The 16,994-nt window shown below is 36.3% G+C and overlaps 2 protein-coding genes across 4 annotated transcripts in view; one reads left to right on the top strand and one right to left on the bottom strand.

Annotated features, from left to right (window-relative positions):
- The window catches only part of LOC105199559, a 379,163-nt gene that overhangs the window by 122,090 nt on the left and 240,079 nt on the right, over positions 1 to 16,994 (bottom strand). The window contains exons 1-2 of one of the 2 annotated variants that reach the window (XR_005576448.1): positions 8,997 to 9,870; positions 8,051 to 8,094 (exon numbers count right to left, since the gene is read on the bottom strand). Coding sequence is in view for 1 of the 2 variants with exons in the window: in XM_026134943.2 (XP_025990728.2) it covers positions 8,051 to 8,094 (44 nt within the window). In the remaining variant the exon portion in view is untranslated. Of the gene's footprint in view, positions 1 to 8,050; positions 8,095 to 8,996; positions 9,871 to 16,994 lie in introns of those variants that run through there. The other variant, XM_026134943.2, reaches the window with a different exon arrangement.
- The window catches only part of LOC105199549, a 138,790-nt gene that overhangs the window by 31,802 nt on the left and 89,994 nt on the right, over positions 1 to 16,994 (top strand). The window contains exon 1 of one of the 2 annotated variants that reach the window (XM_011166702.3): positions 10,308 to 10,487. The exons of the other annotated variant lie outside the window; for it this stretch is intronic. Within the exon in view, the coding sequence (XP_011165004.1) occupies positions 10,418 to 10,487 (70 nt within the window). The 5' untranslated portion in view covers positions 10,308 to 10,417. Of the gene's footprint in view, positions 1 to 10,307; positions 10,488 to 16,994 lie in introns of those variants that run through there. 2 annotated transcript variants of the gene reach the window in all.

The raw sequence follows: 16,994 nt of genomic DNA, 5'->3' as shown, positions 1-16,994 counted from the left end.
TTAAAAGCAAGACTTCAAAACGACAAACTTTATGTGACTTTATGTGAACGCGAATGAATGAAAAAAAAAAAAAATAATAATGCTGTTCAGTTTATGAAATTAAATAACCCGTGGAATTAGCTAAACTTTTAGCGAGAGAGCTCAACGATTTCCGCTCCTTTTAGTTTGTTGCGTCGCGCCGAAGAGAAAAATTCTTATCAAGTTTCATAAGCGAACGCTTAAAAACTGCTTGAGAAAATACTCTCATCAGACTTACCTTGTTATGGGTAAGTAATTTTATGAAAACGAAACCCTCATTAAAACTATGAGTTTCGTGGAACATTTTCGTTTTTCTTTTTTTTTACAACGAACGCGTATTTTTCCGACTATGATCAATTTAATTTGATAATGAATCGCGCAAATCAAGCGATCCCAGTGAGATTTGTCAATAGATCTCAATATTTTCTAAGTTTAAGTAGCCATACATATGCCACTGCACGTCGCGTCGCTGTATCCAGCTTCTCGAGAAAGCCGCTTCGTATCCCCTAACAGTGTATACGTCCACAGCTGTTACCTAAATCTGCATTATGTTAGAGGCAAATGGCTTCTGGCGAGCGCAAACGAGCTGCTAAAACCGTTACGATCGTGGAAAAAACCGTCGCTCGCAATTGCGTGATTGTGACTTTACGATTATTACCACCATTTGCGGGATGTCCGCGTAAACATACAATTCGCGAAGTAACGCGGCGGAAAAGAGACATTTGTCGTTGATATACGCGGATTGTACCTTGATTTAGATGGATTGTGCCTAACCCTACGTTTTATCTCTCATCTTTTCAAATCTGTATGAAAAAGTTTTAGCCTCTTATGTCGCAATATACTTGCACCATATATACAAATATATCACGACAAAAAGAAGCTACAATTTTTTTACGTACATGAGATTATAACTCTGGTACGTTATATGTAATATATATGGATTGTTATATAACTTGTTATATAACTTTATATAATCATTTTTCCATTCCATTTATATATCCGGAGAAGTCTCTTATAATTATCCACGTTTATCTATTATATTTATATTATTATATTTATTTATATCGCAGCAGTATATACGTTACGTAGGCAACAATACATTCTTAGATATATGCTAAACAATCGTATCATATATCCGGTGATCGTTTTAAAATTAGAAAGTTGTACCGACACTCGAGTGCACACGCCAACTTCGGGAGAGCATCACGCGATCCACTACGCATCTCGAGCATGCAACATGTTCTTGGTACTTTTGTTACAAATTTACGATGGCGGGCGTAGCACAGACAAGTTCGACTCGTGGGCCGAACTTTGGAAAGGCGGATTTGGAAAATTATTCCGTGACCCGAGAAAGATTACTTCGCCGCGACGAGCGATTCCTAGGGGTGGGAGGATGATGCGTTTCGCCGGGAAAACAGGTCGGGCGACGAGCGTTTTCTGTTTGAGACCGGGCACACGGATGTAAGTATATTTGTGTGATCCCACCGATAGCAACATCGATACGGGGATGGTAAACTGGTTGAAAACTTTCCCAGCTTTGGCACCACCTACTCCGACATTTCAATCGAATCGCTTTCTCGCGCAACACCCCGTACATCGAGTTTTCCGCAACTAAAATTCTCTATCTTCGCCTCCGTATATGGTGCCCTTCTGCGAAGACCAACCCCCACGCGCGCTTTTCCTCTCAGCCCCATTCACGACACCCTCTCGTCTTTTACGCCCCACCACATACACCGACATTTCCTCGTTCGTCGTTCCACGCTCGAGAACTCTCTCTCGCTGAAAGCTCGGAATTTTCTGCACCGCGAAACTTCATCTGATACGTTGCATGTAACGTTGCCTGTTGGTTGTTTGATTAATAATCGGATTTCGATAAGGCGAGAAAATAACTTGCAGAAAATCTTATTTTGGAAAATACGAAATTATCGAAAAATCAAAGCCTATGTCGGGAACATGCAAATGATTTTGTTTCGCACAAAGATAATTATCGACATCTATAATTTCACATATATTATATTTAGGAAATAAGATACTCGAGGGGAAATTCACAGCCGGCATTGGTGTACAAAATTTCGGCAGTGGACTGCCGAAAAAAGTAAGCAGTGACCTATAATATTGACGGCATTGTCGTCAGTGGTTGGGGAGTGGTGAGCTCACTTCAGAGTCGGTTTTTCGATCATGGGGTTGAGCACAAAAATTTTTGAATACTTCGGGAAAGCTTTAGAATTCTTGTGCAGGCATTGGCGTATGATAATGGGCACGCGGTAGTGTTCATAATTGCATGGCATTGCCTTAATTTTAATATAGGATTGACGGCATTGTAGGCATTGACTAACAATAAGCATTGTCGGCAGTGTACAAAAATGTCGGCAGTGTTTTACAGCAATGCCAAAAATCGGCATTGGTGTACAAAATTTTGGGTTGTGAATTCCCCCTCGAAGATACTATAAGCATCTTACAGCTATGAATGAACCATGTCATCGATAACAATGGAGATTACTGAATAACTCCTCAAGGTATTACATTATCTTTTCTTACACCAGAAATACCGAACATAAACAGTCCTACCATATAAATAACTAATATTTCACAAATATTCATAAATACATAGGCACACAAACCCACACACACACAGACACTCTACAATAAAATTGTTATTTCATTATATATATTATACCTATAAAGAATTCCTAAATATAATTAAAAAATTGTCAATTCGTAACAACATCAATATTTTTCAAATAATTCTTTATTGGCTGGTTTCTTATTATATAATACCATTCTTATTATATAATATATTCAAAACTGTGGTAAGTACAGTATTAAAATGTCAACCAATCATAGGCCGGCATTCAGATAATTAGTTCTTAGATTTAAGACTATCTTAAGTACTATCTTAAAATGTCATAAACGAATCACAGAATGGTATTAGCATCTTAACTTAAAGCAATCTTGAGAATAAGAATTGACTATGAATACCAGTCATAGAGCTGCATTAGCATCTTAGAATGTTACCGAAGACGATCTTGACATAAGAACAAACTGTGAATATCGGCCCATGATAACAAATACGATCTTCTCATTATTTTATAAATTGCCTGATACAAGCAAAATTCGATACAAACACAGTAGTCCTTTGATACTTGTAACAAATTCACGATATATTCACCGAATTATCTTCCAACGATCAACCAATTTCATCGGGCTTTTATCGGACTTTTAACCCCGATAAATTCGAGGGAACTGCGTAGAGCATTGTAGATACATATTATCACGCTGTTTCACTGTCGGTGAATACGTTTCTGCAGACACGCCGCCGGTCCGGTCGCAGCGAAATATCCTGATCTATTATTGGTTTATCAGTTGAATCCCGTTACGTGCCCAGCCGTTACAGTCGATTATCGTAAATCGTTACCATACGTCAGTCATGTTAGGACAAGCCGAGGGACAATAATTCTCAGTTGACAATCTAATCCAGGATAGCACGTACCCGATGCGGATGTAATTTAATGGCGAAACAAGTCGGGCAAATGTCAAGTTCTGATTGAGAGAACGAACTCGAAGATAACGGTCGTCATATATGGGGATAAACGATAACGCGAAAATATAAATCAGTGTCCGCGTAATTCAGGTCTACGAGCTGGTGCGAAATGTATTTACTTCGATGATATACGCTCTTATGCTGGGCAGCATTTATAACTATAGTGAATTTGGGACAATCAATCTAATAACACACGCAATGGATAAACGATATAATTTGACGGAGGCATTCTTACAAGGCATTCTTACATTTGTAAAATTGTTCACACATAATTTCTTTTATATGAGAAGAATACTAAATTCCGGAGAGATCTAATTTATTATAGTTATAATTTCAAAACAGTGACTTTGAGGTACCTCACGTAAGAAAATAAATTCATGTTGAATTTTGCTGCATGTTTTACGGACTACAGAAAACCAACTTAAATTTCATAGTGCATTATAACGCTTTCGTTCAATATCCATTCAACTCAATTATTTATACGTGTTCTCTAAAGTGGTAGACGATAAAGTCATCTCAAATCATTCCATGTTATCGTTCACATAATCGGTGATTATCATTAATGTCATTATTTCTACAGGCTACACACTCGTTGCTTTGGAAATTAGATTTACTATACCATAAGCCATGATTCACGGTTTGGCCAGACGTTAGGTAGATACGACCGTGCAACCTATAGTAATCTATCGCGAAAGGGGCTTTCGGCCTGCACAATCGCTCCGATAACGCGCCATGGCACGGTGATAACAGGGTTTACCAGTGGGGGATGAGACTACTGGAGAGGATGAGAGTAACGGCGGAGGGAGGAAAGAGAAAGGGAGATAGATGGATAGATAGATAAGAGAGAGACAGAGAAGGGAGCGAGACACAGAGAAGAGGGGGCATAGACCGAAGAGTAACTTACCAAAAGATCGTATCGATCGAACGTGCAATCGAACGTGCAACGTTTCGAAATTTCTAGCTGCTTTCCGCTTCGTACCTTTGGCAGTGGTAATTTGAATTTAAAGAATTCCAGAGCTACGAAACAGGATTAGGTGGCGATACAAACGGCAACACGTATCGCATGAAATGGTAACGAGATTTTTTTTTTGCATCAAATCCTCTTAGTTAGAATATTCTAATAGAGGCTCGCATAATACCGATCGGTAATATTTCATGTAAAAGCACGGCAGTCGACTGTAGCGGGGAACGTGAACGCTTAGGAGGGGAATATAAACCCACTCTCAGTGCATTACAAATCGCGGTGAATAGGTAATTACTTTTTTATTCCTGCCGTTAATTTTTATGCGCATATTTATGCAAAAGATTCTACGATAATCAGAATTGTCTAGAGATTAAAATTTTTCAAATGTTTTTTTATGAAAATACTTGCGGCATGCGTAAGCAATCAGCAGTGCTTCAACGTTTATATTATATTGTATTCGATGGAAAATATAATTTGGATTGCGTATTTTGTTTTGCTAAAGCTATTATTGCTACATCTTTAATGATTTCAAACATGAAAGATAATTTCTGTTATATAAAATAAATACACCTCATCTCATAACAATTCATTGTATACATTCACGAATACAATTTTCTGTAACAATACAGAAAAATTATATTCCTCTAGTCCTGAGATACGTAAATGATAAATAAGAATAAATCGTTCCATATAAAACATATGTATAAATTTAACCCAATTAAGTAAATTAAAGCCAGCTATTAATATTAATAGAGCACAACGTAATAACATATAAATCCGAATGTATAATGTATTAATATCATTACTTATTAACAATCAACAAATATTGCTTTACACAAAGTCCAATTGTTATTACATAATCGCCCATTTTAATCGAGTGTATCATCAAGTAACGCATGTATGCACGCATGTATGCGATGAGTATACTGTGTTATTATTGTCATTACAGTGTTTATTAATACGCCACAGATATGACTGTTTCTTTCTTTTTATATAGACTACCGAGAATAAGAAAAGACAAATAAAGTATTATCTTATAAAACTTGAAAATTTGAAAGAACAAATAAAAAAATGTTTATTTTGATCATAAAAAAAATATCAAAATTGTATCAATATTATTTATTCGTCCTTCAACTCGCGATAACACTTTTATATCTCTGGACGGCGTTGCAAATGTAACTGAATGCATTTCTGTATTCGGCTGCCAGCGCCGATTTAATATTCACGTGCGCTTTACCGCGCACCCTTATCTCCGCGAGGTTATATCTCCTATTTCCATATAAACGTGATACACGATAAAATAACTCGAAGGGTTAGTCTTGCTTTCGTAAAAGTCTACGAGTTTGCTACGCATACGTTAACGTCGAACATTATGCTCCACGCAAGATATTTGGCAACCGTTAAACGTAACGCAGTACTATCTTACTGCCTGCCTTGTGATTGATCGACTCTACTTAATCTTTTTTATCGGAGAAAAATGTTAATACGTAAATGTATTGTATGTTTCACAGAAATTATTTTTATATTTATCAGAGTCCTATACATCTATTATTAAATTTTTATCGTTAATTAATTTTTGTCCAATGATAATTCATCGAGGGCTTCAAAGTAAAATAAAAATATCGGAAAACATCAATTTTCAATTTTGTATATTTTAGAAAAATATTTTAGAATAGACTCTGTAAGCTTTAAAATAGTTTAAAAATAAAATTAGTGCCAATTTTTTTATTTTTTTATATCAAATTTTAAACAAATAAAATCATATGTATCATGCTTGAACCATTATAAATAAAGTTACGTACATGTGTACTTTAACAATAATTTTTTGCAATGGCAAATTTCATGTGTAAAAATTCATTTTCACAACATGTTTTTAATTTTGAAATTAAAGAATGTATATAAACAAAAGAAGAAAAAGTATTTTTTTTTTCTAATTTTTTGCTTAAATATTTTAAAAATTTTTTGAAGACTTTTTTAATTTAACTTTTTAACGGAAACACTGCGACAAAAAATTGTAAGTGTTCCAAAACTTATAAACAATATTACACACACACACACACACACACACACACACACACACACACACACACACACACACACACACACAAGTGATGTCTTTAATCCAATTATGTACAATTAAATTAAAAGCCCCTTAATACAAATGGTGCTTCCATGTATAATTTTCTTAATATATTACGCTACCCCTAGGTGCTAATCTCATTTATTATTTAATTATGCTAGAAAATACATTATTTGAATTGGAAGGCCTCAGGCGAATTTCTCATGTACCAGTAATACACCTCATTTCACTGCACGCAATGTGCGCAGTTACGTTTTACTAAACAGCACTTCGATGTTAATCACCCTGGAAAGCTCATTTACATAACATCGGTCTAAAATACACGGAGCTGTTTATCAAACCGTAATTAGACCATTATACCATGGTGAAACTACGTCGATACATGCGTCATCGCTCGCGGGGTACCCTTTGCCAGCGTTTTGCCAACTTTGCAAACTGCCAATTTTAATTACTTACATGATTCGGCGCCGCTGCTTTACATTTATCACGTCGATCGTGTAATCGATATCGCACCGACGTGCGCCGAATATAAATGGTCGGGGAAGGTGGTGCGGCGAAGTCAAACTTTGCTGACACGACCTCATCCCTATCCTCCAGAACGTCCGAAAGTATTTCTCGAGCTATGCCAGAGAGAGCGGAGTTGCACGCTGCGCTTTTCTCCGCGAACATACCGGGGCGAGAGAGTTCCTTACTTTTCCGATAATTTTCGCAAATTATTCAAGCACCATCGCGCATTCGCTAACCATGAACAACGCCCGATTTAATGCGCAACGGGAAATTTTTTTTTTCTCGCTAATTACTCTCAGCGCGAGCATAGGTCTTCGACTAATTGGATTTAATACAACGCAACGTATGTTTTTTTATCCCAAGGTCGGATATGGTCGTATTCAGACAAGTGAGTTATAACGTTCGATTTCGCGTTTTCCGTTGTTAATTTTGTAGAAATATGAATTGTATCGTTCGAATGCACATGTAATTGCGCGTCGGAGAGATTTTAATCATTTGATATTACAGTAACTAAATTTCATCTATCGTGTAAATATTTTATGGATAACCAGAAAAAGAATACAAGGGAAAGTTGTTGAATGCATATCGTCTCTTAAAGCGTAACTATTCAATATTTAACACGAGGAGGAAACTGCTGAGGGCAGTAGGTGTACAGATTTTAGGAATTACTAAGCAAAAATTATTGAGGATTACGTAAAATTTTGGGCATTACTAGACAGTAGTGTACACAATTTTGATCAGCGGTTTCTCCCTCGGTCCATCTATTTCATATCTGATAAATTTATGTTCATTCATAATGTTCATTCATAATGTTATTTCTAAATTACTTGATTCTTTTCGGATATTTTTTATTTTATATGTAAACGTTACATAAATCTCCAATGAAAATTTTTCAAGGGTTCAATACTTAAAAATTTGAAAAAAAAATTTTTAAACTCACCGGACCGATGCGTAGCAGCGGAGTAGTAACACAGCTACATTAATCTGTAAAATGCATATAAATCCAAATTATAAATCTAAATTATAATATATTATTCAGAAGATGTGTGCACAATTTTTAGAAAATGACTCGTCTTAGAAAAATAGTCATAAACAAATTAATTTCGAAGAGAGATTTTTCATTTTCTTTTAAGTGAATTTTTTTACAATCTTTTTCCCAAGAGTGATTATTTTTTTAAACTTTACAGGTATAACTTTCTAATGTTTCCCCAAAGGTGTGTGCAAAATTTAAAAAAATGACCCCTTTTGAAAAATAAGTTATGAAAAAATTCACTTGGAAGAAGACAAAAAGTCTGTCTTTTCAAAATTAATTTGCTTTTGACATCTTTTCTAAGTGAGACTTTTTCTTAAGACTTTGCATACATGTTTTAAGTAACATTGGGAAGATACTTGTAAAATTTAAAAAAATAATTCCTCTTGGAAAACAAATTATGAAAAAATTCACTCAGAAGAAAACGAGAAGTCTCTCTCTTCAAAATTAATTTGTTTATAACATTTCTTCTAAGTAGGAGTATTTTTTGAAACTTTGCATACACCTTCTGGGTAACATTGGGAAGATACTTGTAAAGTTTAAAAAAATAACCTCTCTTGGAAAACAAGTTATGAAAAAATTCACTTAGAAAACGAGAAATTTCTCTCTTTGACATTAATTTGTTTATAATGTTTTTTCCAAAAGATTTTTTTTAACTTTATAAGTATCTTTTTAATATTACCCAGATGTGTGTAAGGTGGTTAAAATTTCTTCCGCAATTTTAAGCATTTACGAGTATATATTTAACTTAAATACATAAATATTTGAAACAAAGAAATTCAATCAAGTTGACAAAATTTAGTGAAGCTTGTAATTTTTTTCTAAGTACAGGTAACCTATAAATAATTTCACTTACCCACAGGGCTGTTCCGCCGTTGCTCGATGCTCCTCCCGAGCCTCCGCCTCCTCTCAGATCTCGTCAATGGAGCACAACACAAAACTTGCAATTCACGCGAATGAAAGATCAATTACGGTCGCGTGCTAATTATCACAGCAACGCGCGACACTTTGTTAACGAAACTACCGACGAAGCGACATCATCACATAGCGAAAGTGACACACGATCGCGCGAGGTTACGATCCAAGTCGATAACGTAAAAAAGATCTAACGCGCGCGTAGCTATCTCGGGATGATGGCTATTTCGTACGAATATTCACGGCACTGTTGTATGGTGCACACAAAAACACCGTACATGTAAGGAGAATCGAACACGAAACGACCGAGAGTACGTAGCGAACGAACGACGTAGCGAAATAAACACGGCGCTCTCCCGCGGTAACCTTTATTCGCCTTCCTCGCGCGGCGCACGGCGGAGAGTCAACGTACAACAATTATTTCACTCTGTATCACCGTATATAACACTCGCGAACTGTAGCTGTGATAGACACGCGGCGAGATCAGAGCTGGCGTGGTCCATATCCTCTCCGAAATGCGCAGCGTAGTTGCGACGCCACCGCCTTCGCCGCTGCTGTCCCGTCGGCTGCTGTCCCGTCGTCGCTCGTCACCCGTCGGATACCGAAATGCGCATATCGCGACGACTCCTCATTGCACGATTGTTGCACGTATGTCCGAATCGATTTCGCCTTCTTTAGTCGCGGTAGATACATTCGCAACAAAATCGATTCTCGATTCCGACACACGTGCGACAATTGTGCGAAGGGGAGTCATCGCGATATGCGTATTTCAATAGCCGACGGGTGACCAGCGACGACGGGCCGGCAGCCGACGGGACAGCAGTCGACGGGCCGGCAGCTGCGAAGGCGGTGGCGTCACTACATTATGCAATTCGGTGGATACGAACTGCTCCAGCTCCGATCTCGCCGCGTGTCTATTACAGCTACAGTTCGCGAGTGTTATGTACGGTGATACGAAGTGAAATGATTGTGTGTTGACTCTCCGCCGTGCGTCGGCGACGGCGAATGCGAGTGAAGGTTACCGCGGGAGAGCGCCGTGTTTATTTCGCTGCGTCGTTCGTTCGCTATGTACGTTCGGTCGTTTCGTGTCCGATTCTCCTTACATGTACGGTGTTTTCGTGCGCACCATACAACAGTGCCGTGAATATTCGTACGAAATAGCCATCACCCTGAGATGGCTACGCGCGCGTGAGATCTTTTTCACGCTATCGACTTGGATCGTAACCTCGTGCGATCGTGTGTCACTTTCGCTATGTGATGATGTCGCTTCGTTGGTAGTTCCGTTAACAAAGTGTCGCGCGTTGCTGTGATAATTAGCACGCGATCGTAATTGATCTTTCGTTCGCGTGAATCGCGAGTTTTATGTTGTGTTCCATTGACGAGATCTGGGAGGAGGCGGAGGAAGCATCGAGCAACGGTGGAACAATCCTGTGTAAGTGAAATTATTTATAGACTTACATATTATATTATGTACGTAGCTATTTATAATATTATATTTATACTAATTATAATTTTATATTTATACTAATATTATATTATTTATATGCAAATATAATAATTTATGTATTTACATACTAACACTATATTATATTATACTTAATTGCAAATTTGATGACGTGCATTACAAAGTAAATCAAAATTTTTACATACACTAATAAAACAGTAATAAATATTCGTGTAAAAATGTATTTAGATCCACTTACTCGTTTGAAAGTTTATTTATTAAAAACTGCAGCAAAATATAGCAATTTCCAATGCAAAAACCATCATGAATCAAAATTTTCATTAAAGCTAGTTTCTTGTTTGAAGCTAATTTCGGGATTAAAATTTGGACATTTGCAATCAAAATATTTTTTGTTGATTAAAAAAAACAGAATAAACATAGAAAAAGTCAGTTTTTAAATAACTTTTAGTTCATATTATATAACCAAAACATCCTTAAGTGTTACGCACTTGGCAACTCTCCCCTAATCGCGTCACAAATTTTAATTGTTAAAGTGTTATCATAATAAATAAATTTAATCTATCGCGCAAATATTTTACGAATATCTTATAGATGACCAAAAAAAGAATATACTTACTTTCTTCTTTATCATTTTCCTCTATGTCATGCGCGATTAATTCTTTCAATAATTTTACAAGCATAACTGTCTCTTTCTATTTATTACGATAAAATGTGTCGAAACCAGTGTTAGTGACACCCTCCAGCAATATATTATAATTACTGTATCGTTTGCCCATTAGCAGTATCCAAGCGTTAACGCGCGATATAAAAATGTATGAGCGCACGATGCCCGCATTCTTGATTTTTCTTAAATGCAGCGAGAGCGCGCGAACGAAAACACGGCCGTATATGTTGGCCGTCGTTTATATCCCGTCGCTGTTTTATGTCATCTAATTTTCACCGGACGGCTTAGGTAAATTTATTCGTCCATTTATTACGACCGTGAAGCTTTCGTAAACAGCTGCGTTATCAAACGGCGTTCGACGAGACTTATTTTTCCAGTTTACACCGTAGGACCGGGAACTGTGCGCGCGCGTATCGTATGCTCCGACAACAAAAAGAAACGTATCTGTATTATTCCGCGCAACTCTTTTTTTTTTCCCCCACGAGTTCGTTAAGTGGCGCGTGTATATGCGCGCGAGAACGCGGCGACACGTTTTCCTCCGCTATGCTGTTTCCGTTTCCATTTATCGCGGGCGCTTCCGCTGTTCGCTGAACACCAACATCATTTGCTATTTGCTCGCTCTATTTATTCTGTTAATTATATTTGCTTATGCTCTCGGTATACCGCCGCACCGTCGTGCTCTCGAGCGTCAATTGCGCTTTTACATTTTTTTCCCCCCTCTTTACCTTTATTTAATTTTTTTCTCTCTTTTTTTGCCTTTTTGTTTGTTCGTTCCTCCCCGTTCTCTCATATCGCTCGCAATTTGGTATTCCGCGCGGCTTGCGATTTCGTCTGATATTGCGCCCCCGCGATTGCACGCCGGAAGCCCACCGGCCGATTGGCTCTGTCAAACTTTCGCCGGTCCACTTGAGTCGGCGAGCAGTAAATTTTCGATTCGCGCGACTTTCTTACGACGTTTCCGCTGATTTGCCGGGGCGTGCGAGAAATAACGCGCTTCACTCACACCGTCTCACGATGCCGTTTTTCATTTCAGTTTTATTGCGCCGCGCTATTTCGCACGCGCGAAAACTTTACATTACATCGCTTATTTAACTCGCTTGCCGAACTTTTGCAATCCCGCAGTACAGTCAACTCGCTGTTACTCGCGGGTAACTCTTCCTCGTTTCCCCGTTGTTTCATTAAAATTAAACATGCGTATGCACGTAAAAAAAAAACCGCGCATCTTCCCAGGGTATTTAATTATTCGCGTTCAATCGTATTCTCTTGCATTCATTGCCTCAACCCTGCTATTCTGTTTGGGTTCTGTTTGACCCAGATTGCATTTCATTTTCTTACTGATCTTTTATTTAAAAACTTTTTTCTGGTATTTCGATGATTCCGTTTGTAAGTAAGATCTCTTTTCTGTAATTTTTTTTTTTTTACCTTTTAGAACCTTTGGATTGTATTGATTCAAATGATATGGCAGTATAAGAAATTCGAACAGAACAGCAGAGTTATATATTATCCGCTTAGAAAAAGTATATTCTTAACTTTTACAATGCGACGTGAAAAACGGCACGTTATCTACGCAAAAGGTAGCCGGGTAACTCGCGTCCGAGTACTTTTTCACCCACTTAAAGTAGTCCAAAAAACCTCTAAAAATTTATAAACATACTTTAAAGTTTCTAAAACAAATGTATGTACTTTATTTTGGAAAAAAACTAAAAGTAATGTATTATAATTTGAATACAGAAAATTAATTACAAATTGAAAGTTATCTCATTCAAAATTTTGTAACTTTTTATAATAAATGTATATAAGAAAATAACTATAGGGTTTTTAGCCTTAAATATAAAGCATTGCAAAAGATACAAAAACTCCAAATTCTTCGAAAAGCAGAGAAGATGATGTTATAATACGATCGCTCATATTATCTTCGTTATGATGACAAATTTTAATAATTACGTATTGAATTATTTATTTAGTAACTTGACGTTGTAGTGGCGCTAATAGATCAATACACAGCCAATATTTGTTATAAGCCATTTTAATTTTCGAAATATTTTTAAAGTATATTTTAACATTTAATTACACACACTTCCTTATTTTTTTAAATTCAAGCGTATTATAATACGAATATATGTATATTCAGACGTTTTTTGCTACTCAATTTTTTGACTAGTTTTAAATACTGTACATGTTTTAAATTAAACAAAGTTAAACAAGAACAATGAGATTTGCTAATGTGAGTCTTTATCCGTATTGACGTCTCAACACGCCTAATATGATCTCTTTTTTAAATTGAAATAGTTATTTAATATATTGATTGTATTTTATTGCCAATCTGTAGTTTTTACAATGTTTATATTACATGTATTTCAAATTTTCATTACTCCAATCTACATACAAAATGCTTTTGTATATGTACATACATTTGCACACATTTCGCAATATTTTCTCTTTATTTTGAATGAATGTATAATTTTTTTAACAAAACACTATGTTTTTATTAAGCAATTTTTTTATAAACCAATTTTTTAAATTTATTTGTGTGATAGACCATGTTACCATTCCTCTGTTCCTCTTCAATCATTGCTACATTTTTATAAATAATATATTATATATATATATATAAAAATGTGTCATAATTTGAGTCTAGAATCTATTAATAAATAGTTTGATGAATATAGTTATTAAATTAAAATGTTAATTATTAAAAAATTATTATATAAAATGTAAATAGATAGTCAACATATCACTTCTTCTCTGTAGTTATTCAGGCATGTAAAAATGATTTTCTATAAGAGGCAAACAAGAAAACTCGAGTATCAAAAAAATAAAAACTTTTTTATTTTTAAGCAAAAATAATATCTTTTCCAAAAAGCTCTACGTTAACTTATTTGCACTGAAATTCGACCCCTCACTTCTGTTCGCCAAATCCAGTTTTTCTTTTTATATGAGTGATTTTCTTTAAACAAAAAATATTTTTTTTAATAAAAACAAACACGTTTAAACATACTAATATTGAAACGGAATGCTTACAATAATTTTTACAAAATTTTTACTTTTCATAAAAAAAAGATATTGCTTACATTCCTGAATCACTGGTCAGACACAAAAATGAACTCGGCGCTATTTGTAGAGAAAATGATGTGATTTCGGTCAACCTACCGCAAAGAAATCCCTCGCTACGACTTTTTAGGAGAGAACAGGAAATGGGGGATTCTTTGAGATTTCGAGAAGCTTCGATGAACAGAAATCAATCGAACACGAGTTACCCAGGTTTGTGTCAAAAGAATTAAAATAATCGTGAAAAATACTTTCCCGTCCGCGTTGAAGCATTCATCAGATTATTTCGAATATATTAGTTTAAGCTTCTTAAATCTTAAAGTTTGAGCTTTGAGCGTGCTCTCGATACTCTCAATCAGCTTGTGTCCAATTTTTTATGAAGATAATATCTTCAAAGCGTGCACACGTTGAAAATACAAATCTAATTTTAACAAGCTGAACTTTCCGCTTCTTGTTGGATGAATGTGTCTGCGATTTAGCGAATTAAATGCAACATCGCGGTAGGGATCCAGAGAGTAACTAGCCAGACAGAGACGTGAGCGATCGATAAGCGTTATGTGCACTGACCGGCACGGCATTTTCAATTATCTGCGAATTCAGAGCGAATTTCGAGCTCGGTGCCGCGCGCTCTGTTCTCGTTTGCTCCTTTTCCGCTCTTCGTCGATGCGCCGCGTATTCGCTCGTTTTTGCCTTCCTCTTTTTTACGTCCCTCCCGTTTCTCGTCCATTTCTCTTCTCTCGCTTCGCGCACCTCTCAAGAAACGTCGCGCTATCGGCTTTCGGCACATTCGGCGTTACAAAAGCGCACGCGAGACGCGACGCGACGCGACGTTTCGCGTGTCGCCGTGCGGGCAACTCGTGCCCTTTGTTCGTCGTCGCTCGTGCCGACGCGATTGCACCAGTTGCACGACTGCAACGATACCGTACGCACGCTCAATGACGCGCGCCGGACAAAAAGCGACTAACAGGCGCGGTCCTTCCCTCTGTTCGCCAGTCGACGTCGGAATTTTTTGGCTCTTTCACCGTAGTTTGTATCGCTCCGCTTCCTCCTCGCTGACGACACAGAGATAGACGCTCAAAAGGGATTCGATTTGATTTCCGAGAGTCACGCCGGGAAACACTCTCGTGCAATTTGACGCTTAAATGTCCATACTCGTTTTCCCCATTTGCCTTTTAAACCTTTTTTAAGCTTGCGCACAATGATATCCTTTTTTTTCTTTTTCAATTTTTTCCAATATCCCTTAACCCTTAAACTGTAACACTCGAAAAAATCACACTATCGGTAAACGGCGGTCTGACAGACCGTTATCATGCATCCGTTAATTTTGTAAGTTCCTTGTAATGAAAAATGCATGTTTTCAATTATTCTGCATATTTTTAATAGACAAACAGAAAGACGTTTTAATGTGAGAATCAGCAAAAAATCTTATGTACGAGGTGTCTCCGAAGTCTGTAAAACTTTCCCCGCTACACTGACAACGAGAGAAATATTTAGTGAGCTAGACTCCGCTAGACCAAACGCGTTTAGTTAAATAGTCAAATAAATTTTATAGTCGTAATTACTAAATATATAGTTGTTTCGACGACCAAACAATTTGTAACCTTAATCAAATAATTGTTTTCATACAACTTATGATCAAATGTTTCGTTAAACGTAACTAAATTATTGCTACTAGTAACTACAAAATTCATTTGATCAATATTTAACTAAACGTTTGATAATTACTTCTCTCAGTATGTTTCGGAAACGGTTCAAAATTATGAAAAACCGCGAAATACATGTTTAATCATTTCGAGGGGCTCGCTTTTCAGAGAATTGTACAAATTGCTCTTGCGAGACTTCAACTCAAATATTTCAAATAAAACCCTCGATATTGTAATATATCATTTGAAAGAACATAGAAAAAGAAAATTTTTAGTACAAAACGGAGATTGATACGTTGACTCGTTCGGGAGTTATTAGGGTGAAAATTTGAAAAAGATCAGTTTTCAAAACATCTCCCATCAATTCAAAAAATTTAAAAATCCTAAAACATCCTAGGAAAGTTGAACTATAAAAATTTGCCTAACATTAAAATATAACATCACATCTGTAAATACGAGTACACAACAGTAAATCTTGGCCTGTGATATCGCTACACAGAAAAAAAAATTAATATCAAATCAACAATTCATTGTTTCGTATATAGGCAAGAACATAAATTTTTTTGGAAGAATTTATAATCTTAAACAGACATAATTTGCTCACATAAAGAAAATTTTTCTCTTTATGTAAGCAAATTATGTCAGTTTAAAATCATAAATTTTTTCAAGAAGATGTTATATTCTTGTTTATATATGAAACAATAAATTGTTGATTTGATACTAAATTTCTTTATGTAGAATTTTTCGACAGTTTTATATTTCACGTTCCCAGCGAATGATACTGGGACTAACGTTTGATGGGAATAAATGGCATACGAAGGTATTATGAGTTTAAAGCGTCTCTTGGGGATGTCTCTCTCAAGGAAGTCATTGACAAGTAAAGTTTCAATAGCTTAGTCTGTAAGACCGACATTACAGTTTAAGGATCAATAAAAATGTTAACGTTAATATCGAGATAAATGGAAAGAATAATTGTTTTAAAATTTTCAGTTCACGCCGTAGCGATCAATAATGTTGTACAAGCGAAATCTCAATCTTCACGTGCTGTAAGCTTCATGAACCGTTTATCCGCGCCGCACCTGTTTCAAGTGGAAACACTGTTTTTCCAGTCAGTTTATA

Source organism: Solenopsis invicta, chromosome 16 (genome assembly GCF_016802725.1).
Source record: "Solenopsis invicta isolate M01_SB chromosome 16, UNIL_Sinv_3.0, whole genome shotgun sequence".
In the NCBI taxonomy this organism is placed as follows: Eukaryota; Metazoa; Arthropoda; class Insecta; order Hymenoptera; family Formicidae; genus Solenopsis; species Solenopsis invicta.
This window is presented reverse-complemented; position numbering and strand designations above follow the sequence as displayed.